This window comes from Stegodyphus dumicola, chromosome 6 (assembly GCF_044657685.1).
Source record: "Stegodyphus dumicola isolate Sdum_Otavi_A_Nest chromosome 6, ASM4465768v1".
Taxonomy (NCBI): domain Eukaryota; kingdom Metazoa; phylum Arthropoda; class Arachnida; order Araneae; family Eresidae; genus Stegodyphus; species Stegodyphus dumicola.
Window position 1 is genome coordinate 213,838,519 of NC_140773.1, and position 27,666 is coordinate 213,866,184.

Genomic DNA, 27,666 nt, shown 5'->3' on the forward strand with positions numbered 1-27,666 from the left:
ATAAAAGGTAAGTAATAAATAGATAAGATCTCAAACTGACACCAAATCTATAGTATCAGCAAAAGATCCCATCTCTAAGTTCAAGGTGTCGGCTGGATCGTGAAAACTTCCCTATTGGATGGAAAACCGATTCAATCCCTCCCAAACCACCAAACGCAAATTCTTGACCAAACAAGAGTGCGATGGAGAGTCAAATAAATAAATAAATAAATAAATAAGGAGGGCAGAGGTGCATTCTCAAGCCAAATGGCCAGGTAGTGTATAAAGATTTGATATCTGTTTCCAAATTATATTCCCAAAACACAGCTATGAGAGGGAAATCCCTGCATAGTTTCTTTTCAAAAAAAAAAAAAAAAAAAAAAAAGAACTCTTAGGGCGTCTCAATGCTTGTTTCTTGTGGTTTCATATTCACCTTACCTGTAGGTGTTTAGTATACATCAGAAACCCTATTATGCCAGAGAGCCCTTTGTATAAAAGGGCTTGATCCAAGGTAATATAGGGAAACCCAAGGAATTTGTTTCTAGGGACAGAGAACACCGGACATCGTCCCAGAAAGTGAAAAGGTGTTTCCTCTTCTTCTCCACAAGCTGGGCAGAGAGGAGATTCGACAAGACCACATTTGTGGAGATGCTTAGCTAGATAAGCATGTCCAGTAACAATTTGAATTACCTGGCGTAAGTTAGTTCTACTGAGGTGTATGAGTTTACCTGAAAAGTTAAGTGTATTGAGCACCAATTTAGAATGAGCACAGTCTGGTAGTTTAGACCATATATCATCATGTTTGTTCTTTATCCGGCTTCTTACTTCTTTTTTAACCGTTTGATATGAAACTGGGTAAAATGGTTCTGGGCCAGACATGGGTAGTTGCGAAGCATCTTTAGCTACTTTATCAGCTAGTTCATTTCCAGCAAAATCACAATGACCTGGGACCCAGACTAAACTAATGGTATTATGGGCCTGAGTCAGAGAATTGAGATCTTGAGTACAGTTCAAAACACAGTTTTGTAACTTGACACGATTAGCCAGGGCAAGGATGGCTGATTGGCTGTCAGAGAGAATATATATATACTTATCAACTGTATTTATGTAAGAGCTCCCTGGTGACCATATTGATCGCCAGAACCTCGGCTTGGAAAACAGTTGTTAATTTACCAAGGTATAGATGAAATCTAATGAAATCTTCTTCAGATCCCTTGGTTCTTATAATAGCTCCAGCTCCAGTGAAGTTGGATTTTGATCTATCTGTGTAACATTCAATTGATCCTGTTGGAATTAGGTCAATTAGAGATTCTATCTCATTCCTTTTTGGTATATGAGTTGAGAATAGTTTATCTGGAACTATTGTTTTAGTAATTGCATCTTTGGGCATATAGATTATAGCGATCTCATTGCCCAAGTCCAGACATATGTCAATGTGGCTTTTCAGGTGGCTTTTTTTATTCAATTTTTATTCAATCTATACATGGCTTTAATTGCTTCTCCGCTCAAGAATAATTTCAAGGGTGGAATTTGCAGTAAAAATTCTAATGCAGCAGTAGGGGTACTATTTAAAGCCCCACTAATGCTTAGGCAAGCAAGTCTTTGCACCTTTTGTAAAATGTTTAAATACGTGCTTTTGTTAATAACATTAATCCAGACCACGCATCCGTAAGAAAGCATTGGCCGGACTATGGCAGTATAAATCTATAGAGTAGATTTTGGGTTAAGGCCCCATTGTTTACCAACGATTTGCCTACAAAGTACTAGAACATTTGTGGCCGTTTGTGCCTTTTCTTTTATATGGGTGATCCATGTAAGTTTACTATCCAGGTAACATCCTAGGTATTTAACGCATTCCTTACGCCTAATAATCTGGTAACCCAGATATAAATCTGCCAGTTTCCATTTCCTTCTCCACGTGAAAACTATGACCTCAGATTTTTCAGCAGAGAAAGAAAGGCCATTTGTATCACCCCAGTGTGAAACTTTATTTAAGATCTGCTGAGCTTGATTATGTAGGGTTCCGATATCGAAACCCTGTAATAACACAATAAGGTCATCTGCATAAGCCTGTGACATGCCAGGTTCCTCCCGTAGAAGTACTAAGAGTGAGTCAAATACCAGGATCCACAGGAACGGAGAAAGAATACCACCCTGCGGAACTAAAGAAGATAAACTTCAAAGTAACTTCAAATTATATGCTGCAAATGGCACAGAAATTCCCACTTATGGGATAAAAATTTTAACGCTTGATCTTGGCCTTCGTCGAGCATTTTATTGGCCATTCATTATTGCCAAAATTAATAAAGGCATAATCGGAGCAGACTTTTTGGACCATTTCAAATTATTAATTCATTTAAACAACGAAAGATTAATCGATGGTGTAACTAAATCGTACTACTCAATGTCACATTACATCCATCTCCAAAATCAATGATATAAGTTTACATGATAAGTTAAAATATCATGATCTGTTATCCAAGTATCCGAATATTAAAAAACCTAATCTTTTGATTACAAATGTCATCACATTTTAACGAAGGTCAACCAGTGTATTCCAAGCCAGACAGCTAGACAGTAAAAATTACAGATTGCCAAACATGAATTTCAGTATATGTTAGAAAATAATATAATACAGTCTACATCTCCATGGGCTAGTCCTCTTTACTTAATCTCTAAAAGAGATGGAAATTTTCATCCCTGTGGAAATTATCGAAGACTTAATGCTATAATTGTTCCTGACAGATACCCTATCTCTAGGATTAATGATTTTAACCACATTTTAAAGGGCAAAAACATATTTTTCAAAATTGATCTTTTCAAAGCCTAATTTCCAAATTCCTATAGCCGAAGAGGATAAACAGAAAACTGCCATAATTATGCCATTTGGCCTCTATGAATTTAATGTAATGAGCTTTGGTTTGCGAAATGCACCAGCTACTTTTCAAAGATTCTTACATGAAGTATTTCAAGGTTTGGGCTTTACTTTTCCATATCTTGATGACATATTAATTGCTTCTGCCTCAGATGAAGAACACGGACATCACTTGAAACTTGTTTTCGATAGATTAGATAAATACGGTTTGAGAATCAACTTTTCTACGTCGATCGTGGTTTTGATAACTTAGAATTTTTAGGATATCTTATAACACTGGACGGATCTCGTCCTCTACCTGAAAATGTCAAAGCAATATTGAATTATAAATTACCAGAGACTATTCATGATTTGCAAACTTTCTTAGGGATGCTTAATTTTTATCGACCGTTTCTGAAAGATGCTGCTAAGACAGAAGCAATACTTCATGAATACCTAAAAGGGTGCTAAGAAAAAAGATAGAAGAAAAATTAAATGATCAGATGAAGCTATATTTAACTTTGAAAAATGTACACAGGATTTGGCAAACATAGTTCTTTATCCCAATTTAGATTTGCCCTTGTCACTATGCACAGATGCATCTGATTGGGCTATTGGTGCAGTTCTCCAACAGTTTGAAAATGAAGCATGGAATCTTTTAGTGTCTTATTCAAAAAAATTAAATAGAACTTAGAAAAATTACAGTACCGCGAGTTATTGGGAATATATCTTGCAATTAAACATTTTAAACATATGTTAGAAGGTCACGATTTAAAAATTTGTATGATCATAAACCACTAGTTTATGCTTTCAGACAAAAGAGCGAAAAGGCATCACCAAGACAAATGCACCAATTGCAATACATATCTCAATTTTCTACTAACATATGCCATATTAGTGGAAGTGAAAACATTGTTGCAGATCAGTTATCAAGAATAGCTGATGTCTCTATTTCACTCATTGATTATGATATAATTGCTGACAAACAAGTTAATTATAAAGAATTACAAGATTACAAGCTCAAAATAAAACTTTAAATTTCAAAAGTTATTTACTTCCATCTGGTAAAAATCTGTGGTGTGATACATCTTTTAAAATTAGATCATTTATACCCAAGCTGTTTAGAATGGTTATATTTCAGCAAATCCATGGTCTCGCTCATCCAGGAATCAAGTTGACCGTTAAAGAAGTGACTTCCAAATTTATTTGACCAAATATCAAAAAGAATATACAGTCAAAAGTCGTTAATTCGGACACCCATAATTCGGAATGATCTATAATCCGGACCTCAAAGCTAAAAACTTTCTGCGCATGCGCCGCATTGGCACATGCGTTTTATGCGTGCGCGTAAGATTTTGACTACTGCGCATATGCGTGTGCGCAAGTGCAAAATACGTTTTCGCCTGCACGTTTAATGTATAACGGACGGTGTAAGCTAAAATTATCTAATTATCTATTTCAGTTAATGTTAATGATTGCATTGTTCCTTAATCTTCGAATTGGATCCCACTTATTATTTTTTGCAGACTGTAAGAGCAATTTTATAAAAGTAAACTTGAACTTTCGATTATGTCAAATATGACAAATAGAATTTCCGATGCTGGAACTTCCAAAGGATCTACAAAACAAAAGTATGTTTCGATGTCCAACAAACAAAAAGTGGAATTGCTGCAAAAAATGGATAAAGACATGAAGAATGTGACAGAGCGGTTAGTGAAAACGAAAAAATTTCGATTGACAAGTTATTAATCGGTATTCTCGGCACAGCAATTAACGGGACTTGAACAGCGGAACTTTGTAACTGAACAAGAAATTATGTCTGTTTATAGAATTAAAGAGAAAGTATGATCACATAAAACGAAGCAACTTAAACAACTTACATTGAAAGAAATGTTTAATAAATTAAACAAATAAATATTAAGCTTTTTTTTTTGTAAATTTTGATACCCTTTAGATCATAATTGTTCTTTATTTCATAAATTACGGTTTCATATTTTTAATTTTAGAATTTCTGCATGCCATATTACGAGATTTAAACTGATGATCTATAATCCGGAATCGCCGAAGTCCCGACGAGTCCGGATTAACGACTTTTGACTGTATAAACATGAAGTTTGTGCCTGTATTGGTTGTCAAAAAAATAAGGTTTCACGTCACACAAAGTCTGAATTAGGAACTTATCAGCAGCCTGATGAACGTTTTACTATAGTTCACATTGACTTAATAGGTCTTTATTTTCACCATCTGATAATTTTGTGTATTGCTTGACTTGCATTGATCACTATACTGGTTGGATGGAAGCCATTCCTTTGTGTTGTATAACAGCAGAAACCGTTACCAGAGCATTTAATGAAAATTGGATCACTCGTTTTTTAGTTCCTTACCAAGTTATTACGGATGGTGGAGCACAGTTTACTTCTGAACTATTTTGAACCTTGGCAATTATATGTGGAATCAAAATTCAACACACAACTTCCTATCATCCACAGTGTAACGGCAAAATTGAGAGATTTCATCACTTTCAAAGCTGCTATCAAATGTCATAATTTCATTAAGTGATTTGAATCCATTCCAACAATTCTTCTAGGTCTTAGGGCAGCTTTGGAAGAAGACTCTGGATATTCCATTGCACAAATGGTTTACGGGAAAATAATCAAAATTCCAGGAGAATTTTTTGATAAACCGACAGTTTCTATAATCTCAAACATTTTTGCATAAATTGCAAAAACAAATGGAATTGTTCAAGCCTTCTGCGGTAGAGCGAAAAATGATTCCTAAAGTTTTTGTCCATAAAAATCTGAATGTGCATACTCACGTTTACCTAAGAACTGATAGAATCAAGAAACCATTAGAACGTATTATGAAGGACCCTTCAAAGTATTTAAAAGAGTGGAAAAATACTTCTTGTTACAAATCAAAGTAAGGAAGTAAACATTTCGACTGACAGGCTGAAGCCAGTCTATTGTTTAACATCAGTTGAGTAAAGGCTGGAACCAGAAACTTCTGATACCCAGCCCAAGACTCTGTTAAAATCTGAGACAAATGATGAACGAGTAATAAAACGTTCTTTGCATTTTAGTAACAATGTTGAATATTTTTTCTAACCTCTATTATTGAATATGTTTAATTGTAATTGTATTTATTTATTGGATTTATTATTTTTAATTCTAATGTCAGCTTAAGCTATATTACTCCACTACTAGAATCTCTTAAATTGTAACACAGTTACTGGAGGGGGAGTAATGTAGTAGAACATAATTTAATGTTTCTATATAATTATTAAGATTTCCTATGTGGAAATATGATGTAATGTTATGAATAAGTTATTAAGATTCGCCATGTGGTAACGAGTTGAGCTAAAAATGTTGTTACTTGGAGTGTTCCATGATAAGTGTTGCATAAACTTTATTTCTTAAAAGTTTGTTATATTTTTATGTAAAAAATAAGTAACATGTTGCAAACAAGAATGGTAATTGTAAAAATAAATATACTGTTTCTTTTAAGACCAAAATAAGTATTTATTTCAGTTATGAAATACTCTGGCTGATCAGTTTCGATTTCGCTTATTCATCAAATCCACAAATCTATATGAATGTATGTATGTTGTTCACTGTTGGAATAAGTTGATAAAGTCCTAAGCTGTTATTGATACCATATGTTCATGAATACCACTTGCAGGTGTTTTTGATCATTTTAATCAGAAAAATCAAGGTGCGCTGCTTACTCAAAACAAAGCAATGTAGGCCAGGTAAATGCAAATTGTTTGGCATAAATTATTTCTTTTCAAAACTACGGTATCCCCAGAAAATATGTTATATGATGCTACTGTACCCTCTCAAATAATAAATTCTGGCCTGGGATTTGCAGAGGATATACCAGTACTGTCACCAAACTGTTAATTCTCTGAACAGTTCTTGCTGAACTTGGCTTCTTAGTCATATAACACTGGCAGCAGCACGGAAAAGAATGTACATGAAATGGATGGCCGCAGAAATCATGCACTGACACCAACTGGTCGCATCAAGAAGCCCAAAATAACTCGAATCTGTGGATGGATCAAAGCCTCCTGGGATGAAATTTCACAAAAACTTGTTGTTAAGAGCTTCAAAAAGTGCAGAATATCAAATAACATGGAGTGAAGTGAGGATTAAAGCAGTGTGGAATGATGAAGAAGAGAACACCGGCAGTTCGGAAAGCATCAGTGATGATAATAGCATACAAGGCAAGAAAGATAGATAAGCTACATTGTGTTTCCAGACTAAAAAAAGTGGGATGTTGTGGTAAAGTGCCATGATGTGGGAAGTTATATGCTTTTGTTAGATTACTGGTAGATTTTAAAGGATTACTCGGGGCATTTAAATCCATATTTAGTGCAGTGATTGTTGCCGACTGAAGCTATTGTTTAACAAATAAAGTGTTATATAATATACTTAGATTGGAAGTTTTTCTTTCTGCTGTAGAATTAAATTCTGCTAACCAATTTATTCCTTCCCATTCAAATGTTACAGGGCATGTGTTGCTATGTACTTAGGCAGGAACTGCAAAAACTGCAGGTGGTAGCTCAGATTTCTTTCCCGATAACCATCGATTGGTATCAGATTTCTTTGTTTCTTTATGCTTGTAATCCAGAAAAAAGATTTTTTCTGTAAGTTAAGCTTTCATTGGGTTTGAAGAAAATATGCATGCCATTATTCATAGACATTTTTGGGGGGGGGGGCACCGAAAGAATTGGGTGTGTGTCTTATTTGGTGGCGCATGGTATTTGTGAACATATGGTATATTTTTTCATTTTCTTGCATATGAATTGTTTGCAATATTTCTTCTAATATAATTAATCATAGTTGTTTAGTTTTATTATTAGAACATTTGGTTGTGTTTTAAAGTTATTTTAAGGTTAAATAAACAAGAAGTTATGAAACTAATTGCAAAAATATTATTTGAATGCGAAAGTATCAGTCAGAAAGAGGAATTATATTATTTGAATACAGTAGTATGAATCAGAAAAAAGGAATTGTTTATAATTGGTAGGCCTCATGTTTTATACTTTTATAGTTTTTAATTGTAGATTTTAGTTTCAGAAAGACTTTCGCACCCTTATTAGATATGCAGATTTACATAGCATATTATGAGTTAGGAAATTATCCCTACTTTTAAATAATAAAAAATCTATATTTTGTAGCATTGTGGAAAAATAGAATTTGAATACATCTACTCCTCCACCCAAATACGTGCACCCTAAAGTAGTAATTTTGAATTTTTGATTAATTTCATTTTTATACAAATTTTTTATTAACAAACTCAGTGATTTAAAAGCAAGCAGGGATAATATTGTTTGAAATTAAACATTTTTATCCCTGGTAAGCCAGAGGGCTGCCAGTCGGCAAAGTAAAAGCTATTTATATTTCAATTTTAATCCTATCAGCCATTGGCATGGGGGGTCAACTGTTTAATAGCAATGTGTTACCACTGCCAGAAATAAAATGCTTTTATCTTCAGTGCACCAGCATGTGAAGTGTAAGGTTTTAATCTGTGTGTTATTGAGTAATAAATCAAAGCTAACTGTAAAAGTATAAAATGCAGTTCTTAGTAATTTTCTAATTTTAATTTGATTGATTTAACTAAAAATGCATTTAAATCAGAAAATGTGTAATTAAAAATATTAAATACTTTTTATAAAATTACATTAACTAGACTTAAAATCATTATATATTTTTTCCATTTTATGACAACTATTTTAGGTGGCTGACCGTGCAAATGGTGATATTAAAAAAGTACCACTTTCAAAAGTGAAAGATGGAACCATATTCTTTGTAGTGGATTTTTCCCCTCTTTTCATCCCTCCAACCTTCTTAATTAGGTTTTGCCAGGAAAATACCAAATTGCCAATTGTTCTTCTGTCAATGGTTTGCATGCATATGTTTATCATCTTAAAGATTTTTGAAATGCTTATATTTTACCTGTAATTATATTTTTCTCAATATAAATTTACACTAATCACAAGATTGTTTTTGCTGGTCCATCAGGAAACAGCCACGTAGTTGGAATTTCATTCTTGAAACTGAGATTGTTGTAAAGCTTGTAGTTTTCAACTCAACCTTGCTGCTGCTGCAGCATTTTTTGCGCAGATTGAAATGGGGATAATTTGTTAAACGATGACAGGTTTTGCATGTCTGTCATCGTTTAACAAATTATCCCCTGCATAAAATGCTAAAGCATTAGAAGTTTTCTTAGCCAGTTATTTGGTTATCTTAGAAGTATGTTTCTATGATATCTGGGCCAGTATCTAGCAAAAAATATTTTCTCAGAACAAGGTCTGATATTAGAACTTTCGATTGAACTTTAGTTTACTTTAATAGTAGAACTTTTGATCTGTCAAAATGATAGATTATTCATCTTGAAATACATGTATATTATCATTGAAAATTCCAGTATTAAATGTAGATTAATTTTTCATAATCATCAAAAGGTATATTTTTGTTTTCTTCTGATTTCTAGTCATCTCTTCAATCGCTTCATCAGTTATTACTCATTAGTGTATTATTTTAGTTATTCATTTAATTTTGTTCAAATAACATTTTTCTCTCATGGTGTAATAATATGTCATCAACACTGTTTTGCTAACAAGACTGAATAGCTTTTGGCACATAATAAACCTTTTAGGTTATGCACCAGAAAATCTGCAATCCAATCCAATTCATAAAATTTTAAGCACTTTTTGTAAAAATCTTGTATTTTTTAAAAATGAAGATAAGTGTTACATTGTCTTGCATATCAAGCATTTTCTATGCAAAATCTAAGTCTATCATTGCCTTTGTGGTGTATTAATTAAATTAATGCTTTAAGTCATTTAAGAAGTAGAAGAATTAATTTCTTGATAAAATTTTTAAATGATTTTATATGTGTAGAATTTTATGTGTTTATGTTTTGAAAAATGTAATCAACAAATTAAATCGTGTCTTGTAGCTACATATGAATGAATGCACCAATAAAAATTCAGAAATTGGTTTTGCCAATGGAGTCATTAATTAAATTAATGCTTCAAGTCATTTAAGAAGTAGAAGAATTAATTTCTTGATAAAATTTTTAAATGATTTTATATGTGTAGAATTTTATGTGTTTATGTTTTGAAAAATGTAATCAACAAATTAAATCGTGTCTTGTAGCTACATATGAATGAATGCACCAATAAAAATTCAGAAAGTGGTTTTGCCAATTTTTTATTCTCTATTTTAACTTAAAACTGGTACTATTCTGTTATGTTCATACCTGGAAAAAAAAATTTAGAGCATGTATTTACTTGGGTGCATGAAAATAATTTAGCTCCATGTACTAAAGTTTACTCAGTTGAATTCATTGGAGGTTAAGTATTACTGTATAGTGTGTATACATATATTAAATAAGTAGTAATGCCACTTATATTTCACTTTCACATTTTCCTTAGGTCAATTAACATTTGATTCTGGTGATATAAATGAAGCTGAACAGGAGAAAGAAAATATATTTTCTAAATTTGAAAAATCCACCCCTCAAACGTTCTATAACTGCTTTATCAGATGTAATACTGGACCAGCCCTTGAATGAAAAGAGAATAAATATTCAAGATATTTTAAAATTGAAAAAGAAAATGAATTCTTGTGAAAACTCAGACATTATTGTCCTGCCATTTGAGGAACTGAATGATGAAAATAGTAATAAACTTGAAACTGATGCCTCATGTCCAAAATCTGTTTTTGGTTCATCTAGTAAACGTTGCTATGAAACTTCTGATGATGAAGATATTGATTTTCAGAAATGTAAAAAATGGATCAAATTAAATCATTTGAAAGATGCTGATAAAAAGGAAACAACCCCTTTTCTGTGCGAAATTTGCAAAAGCAATTTGGAAGATTTAAATTTTGAAGAACGTTCAATTCACGTGAATCGGTAAGTGATCATTTTATTTATTAAAATGAAATTCTGTATTATTATAATTCAAATTATGACTAATCTTCAGTTAGCAGAAATGGTTGGCTTTAGGAATGTTTGGGACGTTAAGACATCAGTAACAATTTTCTCTTTTCGTTATCGAAGCAGGCTCTCTTACCATATTTTATTGATTATTATCTTTTTAATCATGGCCATTTAAGAAAGGGAATGATGAAATTAGAAAATCTTAGAATTATTTATTTATATTTCACTAAAAGTTGCCATCTTTATACTCTCAGCTGAAGGTAGACTCTGCTTGTGTATGCATTTCACTTTTTTTTAATAATGCAGTATTTATGTGGGCAAATTAAAATATAACCGGGATTGCTGTTGCAAACTACACCCCATGCACAGTGTAACCATGTGTGTCTGTTGTGTAGATTCAACAGAAATCATAGTAATTGATGCCCTTCAAAGATTCTCCTTCACTGTAGGTAACATCAAAAGGCACATATTGGGCAACAGACTCTAATTCTTATGATAGGATTCTTGATATTGTGGCACTCAGCATGATTGTCCTTGCATTTGATGGTTTGATAAAGCCAGTGCAGTCATTCCTGTCAATTGTTTCTACCTCCTTGCAACAACTGATTTTATATTCACATCTATGTGGCTTGATTTCATCCAAAATTAGCACCAATTTTTCAAATCTTGAATTTTTTCAATCTGTGAGCATTTTAAACCATAGTTCTTCTAGCAAACTCAGAACTGCCTCAAGTGAATGCCATTTAAAAATTCTGCCATAACATATACTAGAATTATGTAATCTGAGCAGAGAAGACTGTATTTAAACATCCACTTCAATCAAGGTCACTTTGTATCAACAAAAGCAAACTAATTAGAAGAAAATAGGCTTCAGTTTGAAAATGGAATATGTTTAGAAGTTTCAGATTTCTTAATTCATGTTATTTAATTATTTGCATATACTTCTTATTTCATTTCTATACAATTCAATTTTTTTCAATTATTACGTAATTTAGTTTCAATAACTGCAGACATCTTATATAAAATTATGAAATTCAAAACTTGAATTACGTTATGAAGGCCTTTGCAGTTATTTAACAAAATATGAATGCTGTATTTGCCTTTTGTAATCAAAACTTAAGAATTGTGAATATTTTATTAGCATTTTGTTTACTTTTGGTTAATTAAATATATTCCATAATAAAAGGAATGCTGGTCTGTGTGGTAAAAGTTAAAGTTAAAATATTTTATTGGTATTTTGATTTTGATTTTGAGAAAAGTAATTTCTTTACATTCAGGACTGGAGACAGCTTGTTTTGAAATCTTCCGATAAAGTATTGGTGTAAATAAGCGTATGTTTAAACTGTTTAATGTCATTAAAAATTGACAACCACCTTTTTATTTTAGATGTATTGATGAGCAGTCAGAATCTGGATTTTCAACTGTTACAGAATCATCATCATCAGATACAGTTTTTATATTAGAGTGTCCTTTATGCTTCAAAAATTTTTCAACTCCTGAAGTAAGTTTATGATAGAAAATGTTTTAAATTTGTATATTGCAACTGAGCTACTAGAGTATTATAAAATACAGTAGTGGGGGGGAATTAAAGGGAAAACTTTAAGAAAGATGCTTCATTTAATTCTAGGAAGTCCAATGAAAGGTGGTTGGTTGCTCAAAATCAGCATTATCATGTAATCCAATGGGATTAACCTTTGCTACATAGAAATATGCAAAATTTTGTTCCCCTTCTTTCAGCATGTATAGAAGAAATGAGTGCAAAAAGATGCTATAAATTCTAATTTCAAGTACGAGTTATTAGATAAAATTTTCGTGTGTAGAAAGTGGAATGCACATTTTTTTAGAAGTGGAAAGTTGTCGGCTTTTGAAAAATTGTGAGAGATGGAATGTGATTGGGAGAATAAGAGTAGGACAGACACTGATACAGAGTCTGTAATGATCTAAAAATAGCCAAAAGCTTCATGTCAGAAATCAGAAAACAGTTTAAATACATTGATGATGTATGCAAATATCCAGGTAAAGATCACAAACATGCCCCAACACACACTTAGGACAGCTATTTGGGAGCAGTTGCCAAAAGAATAGATAACTAATGTCAATCCAGATTGCAAAATAGCTCTTTCATAAAAGAGGGCTGTATATAAGATAAACTATAATTTGTATTCCACTAATTTGGGATGCAAAATGCATTCAATTGCAGTGGAGCACAGATCATCATGATTGGAATGCCAGAAACAAAATTTAAATTCTGTTTACTAATAAGTCATATTTTTGTTTGGAAAGTGGTTACAGATGTATTACAAGCTAAGGAGAACAAAACATGTGTAATAAACTTGAAAACATCCATGAAAGACATCAGTACTAAGGAGGTGGGATCATGATGTGATCAGACATCATTCTGAAATATCCCATTGATCTACACATTTTTTACTATAAATGGTAAAATATACAGACATTAGTCTCTTGATCATTATTTACTCCATTTAAAGGTACAATAGATAATAAGTTCCTTCTAGTGGACGATCATGCATGTCTCCATCATGCTGCGCTAGTAACAAATTATTTTTAGGGTAAAGAAATACATTGGGTGGAATGGAGAGTGAATGAAGAGCAGAAAGAATTGAACGAGTAATGGGATAAGGTGAATCAATTCATTCGAACTACTAACTCTTCTGTAAAACCTCCCTTTTGCCTAGAACTAACAATAAAATTCTAAAGCAATGAAAAATGTTTAAAAAGTTTGAAAATGGTAAAAATTAAATTTATTTTTAACATGGAAAGAGCATCATTCCTTTTTCCCTTAAAATGGAAATCGTACTTTCCTGGCACACTTTCAACAAAAGCTCTCAATATGTAAACTTTAAGGGCTCATTAGCAGTTAATTCTCTATGATCCCAGCAGCGCTAACCAATGTATAAAACTTTGATGTAATTGAGCTAGCCCATTCACTTTCCCTTGAACTTTTGACAAGTATCAGCTCCTGATAGCCAATAAGCTAGATGGAGATTTTCCACTTGCTATATTATAGAATATTTTCTATAGATATGATATTTAATTATCATGTAATGCAGGAAAGTTATGTATTATTTAAAAGAAAATTATAGTAGATAATAAATTTGTTTGATTATTGGTATTTTTATTCCTTAACTCACAATCTACTTTATTATTATTATTTTTACTCCTACATTCAGCATGATTTAAGATTAAATGCATTCCCAAAAAATTAAAAGAATGAAAATTATTATATTCATTCATTAGTTATACTTTGCTTAAAATTTAATTACGTACTTTATAATTTGCAGTAAGTTTAATTATTTTTATGGGTACTATTCGGTTTCGAGGGCCGTAAAAAATCGCCAAACTATTGTTGATGCCAATGCTGCCAAAAATAATTGCGGCAAGAAAGGAAGTATAATAGTAAATAACTATTTAAGATTGATGTTTTAATTTAGATGAAGAGTTAATTTCATATAGTTATACTTTTTTATTATTATAATTTATACGAAAAAGGCTAAACATGGTTGAATGGAAGCATAAGAGTAAATTATTTCAGATCATTATTATAATTTATATAAAAGTTGCTAAACATAACTGAATTGATGCCTGCATCGCTATTTTGCTATCGACTTACCGCTAAAGCATAATTTCATCTCGTTGGTTGTTCAAACGTAATTTTCTATAATGAATGATGCCTTTTCTTTGAAAATATTCTCGGTAAAGTGCAGAATCGCTCACTTATTTGTTTGCCGCTTTTTACAAGGGTAAAAACAATTGGATTTTTGTCAATATTCTGTTACTTTTTAAGTGAAAATAGGTCGATGTGTACATAGATAAAATCAAGGGTGTGCGCTGTGCCATTTTGTGCAATTCTAGGATTTTTTTTAAGTGAAAATAGGTCGATGTGCACATAGACACCGAGTATGTGCAATTCTTAAAAACGCGTCAAGCAGTCGGTGATTCTGCACTTTACCCAAAATTCTATTGCCGAGTTTTCGTCATGGGCAATTCCCAAATTGTTAAATCCATAGGATATCAAAAAAGGATTTAAAAATTAAACTAGTATTTCAACGGCGTCTTAAGAAATATAGAACTATATAAACTTACGCAATGTGAAACCAGCGCGTATGCTAGATTTCGCGTGCTGTTAAATGGGCGTGTTTGCTAGATTTGGCGCTTTTGCGCATGCATTTTCGCTGCAATTTTCTACGATCTCTCTCTTCTCTCTCTTTCTACTCTCTTCATCTGAAAAATTTAATTTAGTTGAATTTTTGCTATTGTCATCTTTTAATAATGCTTTCCTTTCATTTAAAATGTTTATAACCTCGTCTGCTGCCTCTACATCTTCATCTCTTAAAAAAGAGAAATTTTTTTAGAAAATATGATAAAGAGCATGTGTGTTAAAGTACCAAACTTTATCAATTTAAATGTGTGAAGTAAACAAACATAAAAAGGCAGCTGTAGTATAAAGGAAATTAAGCCTGGAATAAATTTATAAATATAAATCTTATCTGTCTTGTCGTCATTCCGTATGAACTGAGTTTAAGACTGAGAACTGTTTAGCCAAGAAGATAAATTCAGTGAGCTTAAAGCTCACCCTGTAAATTTGCTCTTCTTTTCTTGCATTTTGTGTGTGCTACTAATATATGTAAATTTCATGCTTATTTATAATGTAACAAAATTGGCTTATTGACTTGAGGTTCATTAGCTTGATTTGTTGTGGTGAGTCTGAAGAACTTATGGAAGGCTCGCTGCTGAAGACTTCAGGACAGGTCATTGCACAGAGAATCCACTAACTGTCCCAGAAAAACAGATTGTGAAAACACAAATCCTTGAATTAGTTGCTGTAGACCACACAGACAAGCAGATTGCTGTCTATAATAGCTGAACACCAGTTATGAGTGGTTATTGCTAATCAGCTCCTTTCATAAGAAAACGTGCTGCCTTTGATTCACATTTTTATAGATACTCTGTTAGAACATCCAATTGCAGGATTCTTACAAAACACTCTTATTGTACTGCCTCTTTCCATTTTACTTTCTGGTAACTCCTGGCTTTGGCCAGATGCCCTTCATCTAAACCAGCCTGTATAGTTGTACCGATTGACATAAACTGATTAGTCATTGATACATTGCAGGTACAGTTTTTTTTTTTTTTTTTTTGTTTAAAAGTTAGATAAATAATTTCTTGTCTTTCTAAACATATAAATATCATTAATGAAGTTTAATTTTAAATTTTGTAACATAAAATCTCCAATTTAAAAAACTGATAGGTTTTTTAGTCTCCTCACTAGGTGGCTGGCCTATTTAAACTTGGGGTACTGCCTGAGTGGTGGTTAAAAACCCTCGTGTCGAATTTTGCTTCTTGCAGAAATTTAAATGATTGCAGTATCATTTTGGATCAAGAATTCCATGTAATTTAATTTTGGGCAGAAAGTAATTGGTTCACTAATCCTCAAGTATTTCAAAACTATTGTGAAATATAAAAATTAGCATGGAATTTGATTTGGGTGAAGTCTTGTATAAAACTGAACAGATCAAACATATCTGGTATTAAAAACTTGAAAAATTAAAATTTAGCTTATTTACCAAATATTAAAACTTTTTGTCTGAAAAATATTGCTGTGAATAGAAAATCATAGAGATAGGCTATTTATACAACTATCAAAAGTAGCTGCATAAAATATTTACGAATTATTGTATGTTATGTTTAAAAGAATATACTTTATATATCATTTTGTTGAATGTTTATTATTTTTTCTGGAAGTAAGGAAATTTATGTTCCTGTCATATTTTGAGTATTTTATTTTTATTGCAGTACTCTTCCATAATTATATAGCTGATTTTATGTTTAATTTCCAACAGGAAAAAAATTGTTTATACATATTAAATTTTCAGCATCTTATCTAAGCTAAAAATCTGAGATAAAAATTATATGTAATACCTTGCATGTTTTAAAAACTTATTTCATATGAGTTTCAAAGAGTATTCAGTAGCATGAAATGTTGTTTCTTCCCATAAATATAAAATACAAATATTTATGATAACAGTTAAGAATTTACTGTTAGTTGAAAGCTAGAAGAGAATTCTTATCTGTTGTGTTAATGAATTGAAAAAACAACTTTAAACTGAATATTTTCTCGTAAACTGTTTTAATATTACATTGGTATTTTTGAGAGCTTAAAATGTATAATTTAATTGCAGTATTGATCAAAATTCTTTATATCTGTGAGATGTCATTTGACTGAATGTAAAATTAAATAAATACTTACATACAGTACAAAGTCTGTAATCCTGATATCCATTATCCGGAATGATCTATAATCCGAACCTCAAAGCCACAAACTTTTTTTTGTATGCTTTACACATATGTGTTGGGAGGATGTGTGTCCAGATACATTAAAATAAAATTTAGGGCCAGCTACCATATTTCATGGTGAGGACGATGAAGATGATAACCGGGAATTTGAAGGTTTTTGGACATCGCAAACTAATGGTGAAATTTTCCAGTTATTGGATTTTGTAAAGAAATGTGAAGAAGCGGTAATAAATGAAGATGATATAACAGCAGTTTTTCATTGCGACGACAATGCCCCAATCATCAATCAATTAATGGACGGCGAAATCTGTAATATCCAGAAAATACTCCTTCCGATAGGTGAAACTTTGTAACTAAACAAGAAATTATGTCTGTTTATGGAATTAAAGAGAAAGTATTAGCACAAAAAACGGAGCAACTTAAACAATTTACATTGAAAGAAATGTTTAATAAAGTAAACAAATAAATATAAAGTTTTTTTTTCTAAATTTTGATACCCTTTAGATCATAATTGCTCTTTATTTCATAAATCATGGTTTCATATTTTTAATTGTATAATTTCTGCGGGTGTACTCCAGCTGCACGAATGAAAATTCCCTCCCCCCGGTCCTGCTATAGTCCAACTGCGCGAATCAAAATTTCTTGCCCCTGTTGCCTACAGGGTTACAATTTAACTTTTTGAAGCCAATTGTAGCCAAGAGGAAAATAAAAATAAAGAAATAGAATTACATATTACAAGAACAAGTAAAAAGTATCTAACAAGCAGGCTAATTACTTGAATAACAGCAATAAATGTGAGAGCTAACACAGAAAATAAAAGGTACTGGTAAACATGCCTGTTAGCATTAGAAACATTTTTCATTTATTATAATAATATCATAAAGTAAATAATTATAAAGCATACCAATTGTATTTTTTATAAATTACATCAATAGTAGTCAAGATGTCTGAACTAGACTGAAAAATTTAATAGAGTTCACTGGCATGCAAAAGATTATTCCATGTCAAAGTGTGTTAAAGTGTGCTAAAAATATTTTTTGTTAATTAAAGTAATCATGTAAATGTTTGCAGAAATTAATAGTTAAATTTAAAAAAAGCTTAGCATGAAATCTATTATAACAACATTACTACTATGCATTTGGAACACTGATGTATAATTTGTAAATAAATTTATATTACAGTCAAAAGTCTTTAATCCGCACTCATCAGGACTTCTGCGATTCTGGATTAGGGGTTTTTCCAGATTATAGATCATCAATTTAAATTTGGTAAGATGGTATGCAGAAATTATAAAATTAAAAATATGAAACAATAATTTATGAAATGAAGAGCAGTTATGATCTAAAGGGTATCAAAACTTACCAAAAAAAAAAAAAAAAAAGCTTAATATTTATTTGCTTACTTTATTAAACATTTCTTTCGAGGCGCGCATGCGTAAAGCATACATTATGCATAGTCGAAATTAGAAAATTGCTACAGGAAAACTATTTGATGTGTATTCGTGATATTTATAATGACGAGGAATTTGATTTAAATCATATCAAAGACGGTGTACATCGAGATGAAATACTTCATTTAATAAGGAATTATAAGCCGAATAAAATAAAAACATCTGCCCTGAAGATAAGGATAGTGCTGACAGATCAACTTCCAGTTCATTGCTTGCTGCGACGTCGCCCCCCCCCCCTGCAGAGCAGCGCAAAATTGATAAATAGATTTCGGAATGGTTAGAGAAACAAAGAATATGCCTTTATCCATTTTTTACAGCAATTCCACTTTTTGCTTGATGGACATCAAACATTCTTTCCCTTTGTAGATCCTTTGGCAGCTCCAGAATCGAAAATTCTTTTTGACATAATCGGAAGTTCAAGCTTACTTTTATAAAATTGCTCTAACAATCTGCAAAAAAATAAGCCGGATCCAATTAGAAGATTAAGGAACAACACAATGTGCAACATTAACTGAAATAGATAATTAGATAATTTTAGCTTAGCTTATACCATCCATTATACATTAAATGTGCATGCGTGAACGTATTATGCACATGCGTAAATGCATATGCGCATGCGTAAAGGTATTATGCGTTTATGCATGCGCAGAATGTTTGTAGCTTTGAGGCCCAGATTATAGATCATTCCGGATTATGGACGTCCAGATTAAAGACTTTTAACTGTATTATGCTAAGAAGCTTTTTCTAAAATTATTTAGAAGAGAAGAATGAGATAAACAGTATTGCAAATTAATTTAGTCAATCAGGCATCTCAATAAATAAAAGTGTATTTTTTAACCAAAAATTAAAAATCGGGATGCTATAGTTTGTGTAATATACTCGGAAATATCTGAACATATAATTAATTCGAAATGTATAATTAAATTAATAAGAAGCTAATTAACATTAAGCTTAATTTCATTCAATCTAAAACAAGCAATCGATCAGGAGCTCCACGTAACTGAAGTTTTATTGATATTTTACGTAGATTTGCATATAAAATAAATATTTGAAACAAGTGAATAACGTACTGATGGTCAACAGGAATTAAAATGCAGTAATTAAAAATATAACTACTTGTCAAAAGGTATGCAAAGTTACCATGGCTAGAGAAATTGAATGATTATAAAAAACTCACAAAGTTAAGCGCTACAGTGTGAAAAGAAAATTCTGGAATAAACATGTTAAGAAAATTAGATGCAGAAATAATCCTTAATTTATTGATATCCATATAAACTCTATGCTTTTGGAAAAAGTTACATATAATTTGCACCGAGGAATCATTCACCGAAAACGAGTTAATTTCTTTCCTTATTTTTTCTTATTAGAGGGATTTGTAAAAAGGTATGCCAAGGTGAAAATGTTTGCAATATTTTTAAAGAATAAATTTAAAAAGTGCTTTTACTTCATGAACTGAAATTTTTATGATACATTTTTACGTAGTAAATAAGTACCAAAAAATAATTGCTGGGAGATCTCTGGGATTAGAAACTCAGGTCGAACTACTAATGTTTAATGACTTTTCCGCTTGATCATAAGACCTTTTGAAATTATGCTGAACAATATATATTATGGAAAATAGAAGATACAGCACAGATAAGAACAAAAGTGGGCTGAATTAGAGATTTACATGTTTGGTGAATGAGTTAAACTTATCTGTATGCCATTATGAAATATTAGGAATGTAGCATAAAAGCATCAGTGAAGAAGGCAATGGCAATCTAAATCATTGTAATCTAAATGTACAACATTATTAGTATATGCTATTAATTTCAATACTGCTGAAAAATTATAAATGAATTATATTATAAATCACATGAGCTCGTTGCATTATAAATTACAACAGTTAGAAATATTATTAGCATGATTTAGCGACCATCTTTGTTGACATATAATTTCAAATAATTAATTTTACAAATAATTTAGCCTGAAACTAGGTTAGAAAATAAGCTGCATGCTGAGGTTTAAGCTTTACCAAAGTGTTAAAAACATCTTCTGTTAACTAGAGTTATGATGCAAGAATTTGTAAAAATTATCATTTAAATATAAATTTGCATAAATACAATATAAAATATATAAATTCAGCATACATAAAAAATTGAATACACTGAAACAATATGTGAAAAAGGAATGGATTAAAAGGGAACTGAAAATCCCAAGATATTAATATAAGGGAGTTCAAATTTTTTTTTCTTAATTATGGAAAATTCTGCAGATGCTCATAATTATCAATTTTTAAATTAAATGTGTATTTAAAATGTATGTCAAAGTACATCAGATAGAGTAACTGGAGAATAGAGTAAATATTTAAACGTTTCTAGTATTAAAATATGGAATTTGTAAGAAAGTTAAATAACCTTAAAATAACTTCGATGACTAAAAAGGGAAAGCTTAATATGGCATGTATTGCAATAATATTAGTGTGAATTTAGAACCACTTAAGAAATCCAATTTTTAGAATAAAGAGAATTTTTCAAATTAAATTAGAACTGTTTACCTAAAATGGTAAATTTGAAAGTTAAAACCATTCTGCTATCTAAGAAAATTTTTTAATATTTATCTAGACAAGCAAAAACTTATTTAAGTTGCTGTACAAATCCAATATTTGATAGATTGATTATGTATCTGTTTTATGTATGTCACTATCGATCAGTTTTATTATTCAAAACTGATATATCATATATATCAGCAGCTAAAATCTATAATTTGGAAAGTTTTTAATTCTTACAGAGAATAAAAAAAAATCTGCCTCATTATTCTTTTAAGCATCATAAATCTTTAAAATGAGTGTAAAAGAAATTCATTTTTACTTTAGCACACGCCAGATTTTAAACTAGTATTTGTTTTGTATACACAATTTTTGCAATATTGATAAACAAAATTAGAGGCTTGCAATCTCAATAAAATGCCCCATTAATGGCAATAAATGAGAGAAATGGAAACTTAACGCAAAAATGCCTCATTAATGGCAATAAATTGTAACACCCATCTTCTTGGGAATTCAAGTTCTTAGAAAGAGAAAACAGGAAAACGTCGCGCAGTTCGTGAATTATATAAGAGGGGGGAGGGATCTTTGATCAAATTTCGCGCAGTTCGTACCCTACCAATTTCTGTATGCCATCTTACCAGATTTAAAGTGATGATCTATAATTTGGAAAGACTCCTAATCCGGAATTGTCAAAGTCTCAACGAGTCCGAATTATGGACTTTGTACTGTATAAGAAATAGCATGGAACTGTATCTTTTTCCATACCATTCAAACATCCATAGCAGTGTACATGTCTTTGGCATGTTTGAAAACTGGAGTCATGAAATTCAGCATAGTATTAGGTAAAATTTCTTGCTCACAGTTGCCAGATAAGTTATTCAATGATAAAATATAAAAAGATTATGGCATATTAAAATTTTAACTGTGATAATTTAAAAATAATTGCTATTTTATTTATAGACTTGAGTTATATTTAACAGAATTGTTTAATATTGGCTTTGATTATATACAGTTACGTTCAACTCATGTAAAGAAATGTGGAAAATCTCGTGGGCTTACTGTTCAAAGTGTGGTGAAAGCTCTGCAACTACAAGAAAAGCACGCTTTGGAAAGAAAGATGCTGGGCCTTCCTTTGAAGCCCATGAAGTAATTACGCTTAAATTAGTCTGAACTTAATGTTGATTTATATGTAACTAGACAAAAATTTCAATTTGGTTTGAAATCTAATATCAAAAGAAAATCTAATATTGCTTTAATTTGAATCTTTAATGATCTTTGTATCACATTTGTACTTATATTTTTTATGATAATACATTCATTTATTTATTGTTTTGTTTTTTAACGTCTTGTTAACTAAACTTATGCAATGTCTGCACCTTGATTTTCAGCAAGAAATATGCAGGAAAAAATTAGTTTATGTTAATCCACGTTAGCATTTTTATAATTTTTTTTCATATGGAGTTATTTTTTGAGGGCAGTGGGGGAAAAAATGTGAATGGAATATGATTTTGTTGTAGTCTGCGTATAATCTAAGGAAATTGTGAAAGTATTAGGATATCATTTGAAAATAATTAAAATAACAGGAATATTAAATGTAAGAGATGGATTTGAAAATAATTTACTAGTAAGGAAAACATTTTCATTTGTGATTGGGCAAGAAAGCATCGAAGCAGATAGTTTGTTGGAAGATGAATGATATTAAAACAAGAACTGCTGTCATATTCATTCTTAAACAGAGTCTGTTTGTGTGCTTTGGTAATAAAATAAACTGTAAAATCTGTTTTGAGAGAGAATGTTTAAAAAGAATTATTAAAAAATGCTGTTGAGTGTATATGTTTCATATCTGTTTTGAAAAAAAAAAGCCTCAAAGTGTCTCCCCCCCAGTTCTAAAAGAATTATCTGATAATATTTCCCCCTTCCCTTCAAATACGTTTTGTCTTGACTTTCTATAGGAAACTAAGTGCAATACTTCAAACCCGAAAATTGAATGAAATCTGTAGCCCTTTGCATTGAAATTTTGGGTAAAAGGTGCAAACTTTTCCCAAGCGTGTACAATAGTGCTGTATTGTGGCCTATTTCTGAATATGCTGTAGAGACATTAGGTAATTTTGAGGCTGGAGAGATGAAAAATCAGCAACCGTCTTCGCTGGGAATTGAACCACATACCTCTGGAATACCGGCCCAGTGTGCAGACCATCACACCACGAAGGCACGCCAAGAAGGTAAGAGAAATACCTTATAATGCATTTCCTACCTAAAAGTCATTAACAACTTTCCCAAGTTATTGAGTTCACTTCAAAGATTGATTAGTATTACAGTCACTCTTATAATTCATTGAGGTTATAGGATAAAGTTTTGTCAACATCTGAACTAAGATTTCTTTTATTTCCTTTATATTTACATGAAGGCAATTAAAGAATATAAATAACTGATATATATATATATATATATATATACACACATAGTATATGCATCCTTTGCCATTAAAGTTCCAGGACAGAGCTTATAAAAAATAGAAAATTGCATTTACCAAGTAATGATCCTAACTTCTATCAAAGTAGTTCCCCTTAGCCATCTATACACATATATGAAGGTCTTGGAAGCAAACAGGGAAATCTTCACCTATGATGCTTGCAAGCTCATTTGTCACAGCTCGATAGATATCTGCATAATCTTAATGAAGCTTTCCTTTCAGTCACCTTTTCATTAGTGGAAACAAGAAAAAAAAATCACAGTAATCTTTGACACAAATGTTGGATCACGTCTAGCTCTGTCCAATAGTTTAGCCGAAATTCTTTGTCTTTTCTCTTTCTGTTCATCTGTTAGTGAGTGAGGGACAATTTTTGCGTTAAGTTTCCATTTCCCTAAATCTTTGCGTAAAATCTTATGACGCACATCACAATTCAAATTCAGATATCATATGCACAATTACACCACGGTCTTCTTGTAATAACTTCCTTACATGTTCCACATTTGCATCGGTATATGCTATAGACAGACAACCAGCTCTGGGATCATCTTGCACTGTTGAGTGGCACAAAATGTTTTGTGCTACTAAAAAAAAACATGACTTCTTAAAAGTGCCTCACCTGGACATACTTGCTTAATCACGTTTCACTAGGTGTTTTCCCAAGCTGAACGCAGAACTTAATGTTCACTTTTTGCTCACAATCAGCATCCATTGTGTCACCATAATGAATGTGACAACAATCCGAACAATGTGTTACTAAGCACAGCTCTACCATCTAGTAAGTTTGCATGAAAACATGGCCAAAGACATATCAATTAGGAATACATAACAAATAACTTAAAAACAACATTTGTACTGCAGATACAGATAATACTGGAGACTCAGAAATAAAGAAAATTATCATGGAACTTTTCTGACAAAGGACATATTTTCTGTTAAATGGTGCGTCTGAAATTGTGCTCCAGATGTGGTAGCATATATATTGCATCAAAAGTAGTTATGCAGTGATATTTTAACAGAGAATATGTTTGAAAGCCACACACTCTGTCAAAAGAAGAAAAAAAAAAAAAAAAAAAGGCTAATCATTTAATCAACTGTAATTTCTTGTTGTAATGAAATAATGCAAAAGCATTTCATGATTTATGGCGTCTGGAAATGAGAAATGAATACATTTTGACAATTTCAAACACAAAAAATAATGGCTGTTTCCAGTCAATCCAAAATTAAATTGTGGAAGAAGTCAAAAATGGGATTTTTTTAATCAAAAACCATCTTTGTTCAACAGATGCAGAATCGAAAATTTGCTTGCTAGTTAGTAAAAAATCATTGATAATGATGATGAGAAATGCGCCATTGCTTTCTGGTCCCCTTTATACTTTTAATTATTAATTGATGTTCAATCATCAAAAGCTTTTGAATAGTTTAATCAAGTAATGTTTAGATATTCATCACTACTCTGAAATGCTGCAGTTATTCCACAGCAGGTGTCAGGATAAGTTTTATGTTGCTATTTTTTACAGTTAGAATATTTTGTCATCTAAGTTAATTTTCATAATCTCATGATGATGATGTCTTATCTTGCATTTTTGTGAGTAATATCTTTATTGACACTAATTTCACAGTTTCTTTTTCAGTTGAATTTTCTTTTAATTCAAACTGGCAAAGTAATGAGAGATGCCAGATATTTTTACCTAGTTTAGTAATCTCACACCTTTCAGTTTCAGCAAAGGCTGAAATCCGTTTCATCATACAGGACTTTTCTGTCCAGTTATGTCAAGTATGAGATGAGTATTTGTGAAGTGTTTATGGCAGTCTTCTTACTTTCCCTCAATATGATCATTTTGAATTATTATGCCATTTATTTTTGTGGTCAGTAAAATGTATATGTTTATGCGTGAATTGCAGAAATTCCCACTAATAATTTAAGAGTGCTTCTCACTTAAATTTTCTGCTGTTCTCTCATTGTACAATTTGGGAAATATACCAAGAACTTTGTTAATTCATGTATATGCGAACAAAATATTATATATACACATTACCTTTTGATATATGTATGTGTAAAGAGAGAGAGAGAATCATTCATATAATATCTTAAAGAGATTTAGTTACTTCTTATATTATTTCAAAAAAAAAACAGGGTGCACAGAAATCATCATTAAATACTTTAATTTATTTATGCTAAAGTATAATGCTTAATCTTTGTAAAAATCAATAAGCATGTTAATAGTAAATAAAGTTCTATAGAGACATTAGTTAGATTTTAGATATGGACCTCACTGATCATTGGAAAAAAAAATAATAATAATGTCTTCGAATTCATTTTATGTAATTTAAGAGCAACTCACAACAGCTATCTCCATAAATTGTTTAGCTAAATATTAAGAAAAATAAAGTAATACTTTTCTCCTTCTGCCTTCTCCTTTGCTTTATAATTTAGTAACTTAAAATATATTACACTTTTTTTTTTTTTTTTTTTTTTTTGTGTGTGTGTGTGTGTGTGTGTGTGTGTGTTATATATTTTCTTTTATTTTAGGCAAGCAAAACAGCAGAAGAAACCTGTTATCAAAAGGCTCATAGAACCTAAAAAGTAAGCAACTGATATGATCCAAAACCAATTTTAAGTTAATATTAATTGTAAATTTAAGTTATGTATATTTATAACCATTGAAATGAACTGTGACAGCCCTGTGGTGAAGTGGCTAGCGCATCACGCAGCTGCACCACAGATCCAGGGTTCGATCCCCGTCCTGAGCAAGGTTGACTCAGTCTTTCATCCCTTGAGTGGGTCGACAAAATAAGTACCAAGTTTCTTTTGGGGACTAAACACCGAGGGTCCTGCGACAAGCTGACCACTTACCCAGGGCATAATCCTGATGTACTCTGGGCCCAAAGATCAAGAAAGCAGAAAAAAGGCACTGCAGGCTGTGACCCACGAAGTCTGTTGCGCCATTTAGTTAAAAATGAACTGTATTATTTGCAAGAAATTGTATTGGAGATGAGAGAAATGGTATCGATTTTTCATTAGAGTGTTTCATAAGTCCCTGTATTGCTGATGGTTTAAAACTATACTTCATTGTGAAAAGTCATGAATCACCAGGCTGAAGGAATGATTTTAATTCTGAGAATTAAAAAAAAATATATATTTTTTAATTTACGTTTTACGTCATTCAGTGGAAAGCTATTTATTTCAAATATTCTGTCTTATTGACAGTGTACCTTCACACTGATCAAGGTGTGTACATAAATTTCTGGTTCTGAAACATTCAAAAATTAGTTTGTAACATTCTTTAGTTGTGTATTTCTCCAGATTTGTTCCCTCAAGACTGTTTTTTCTTCCCAAAACAATACTTTCTCTGGGATATCTTATCTTCATCTGACACTGAAGAAGACATCTGATGCTGGAGAACTGTGACAGCAATTTTTCGTACCTTGCTAGAAACAAGCATGATCCAAAAAAACTTAAAACATCCACTTTTCAATCAGTTGCAGGAACGGTTCTATACAAATTTCCTTTTATTATCTGATTATTTCCTTGCTTACATAATGTAGGAGGATTTTATTTTAGCTATATGCATCAGTGTTGGTTATCAGGCTTTATAGTAAAAGGGGGGGAATCATTTAATTACCTTACTGGGTATTATTGTGCATTTAATTTGTGCCACATTTTATTGCAATTTTGAGCTTATTTGTTATGTACAATTATTATTTTTGTGTATTTAATTTTTATTATTTTTTTTATTTGTAAGCCTGTGTAAACACACATTGTAATTATGAAAACAGCTCAAGTAGAAATTTAAGTATATACTATTCAAGATTATTGGACCTAATTGAAAAATTCTACCAGAGAAGTTGATGATATCCAAGAGTTCTCTGCCAATTTAGGAACATTTTGAAAATTTTAAAAGCCTAGTGCTGATTTCACAGAATATTTTATCTGTGTTGATACTTGATGCCCACTTCTCCATATCGGTTTTTTTTTTTTTTTTTTTCTTTTTTTAAGAGTTTTTCTTCAGTTATAAAAATTCTGAATATAAAATATAAAAACGATTTTATATTTATACAGGAGCTTTTTGACTGTAGACTGTGTGGATAATCAGGCATACAGATACATATGACATTCT

The 27,666-nt window shown here is 31.3% G+C and overlaps 1 protein-coding gene across 2 annotated transcripts in view; it reads left to right on the forward strand.

Moving 5' to 3' along the window:
- The window catches only part of LOC118180832 (uncharacterized), a 120,555-nt gene that overhangs the window by 11,592 nt on the left and 81,297 nt on the right, over nt 1-27,666 (forward strand). For both annotated transcript variants that reach the window (XM_085819496.1, XM_085819495.1), the window contains exons 3-6: nt 10,275-10,756; nt 12,170-12,284; nt 22,088-22,221; nt 26,079-26,132. In XM_085819496.1, the coding sequence (XP_085675622.1) occupies nt 10,305-10,756; nt 12,170-12,284; nt 22,088-22,221; nt 26,079-26,132 (755 nt within the window). In that variant the 5' untranslated portion in view covers nt 10,275-10,304. The remainder of the gene's footprint in view (nt 1-10,274; nt 10,757-12,169; nt 12,285-22,087; nt 22,222-26,078; nt 26,133-27,666) is intronic.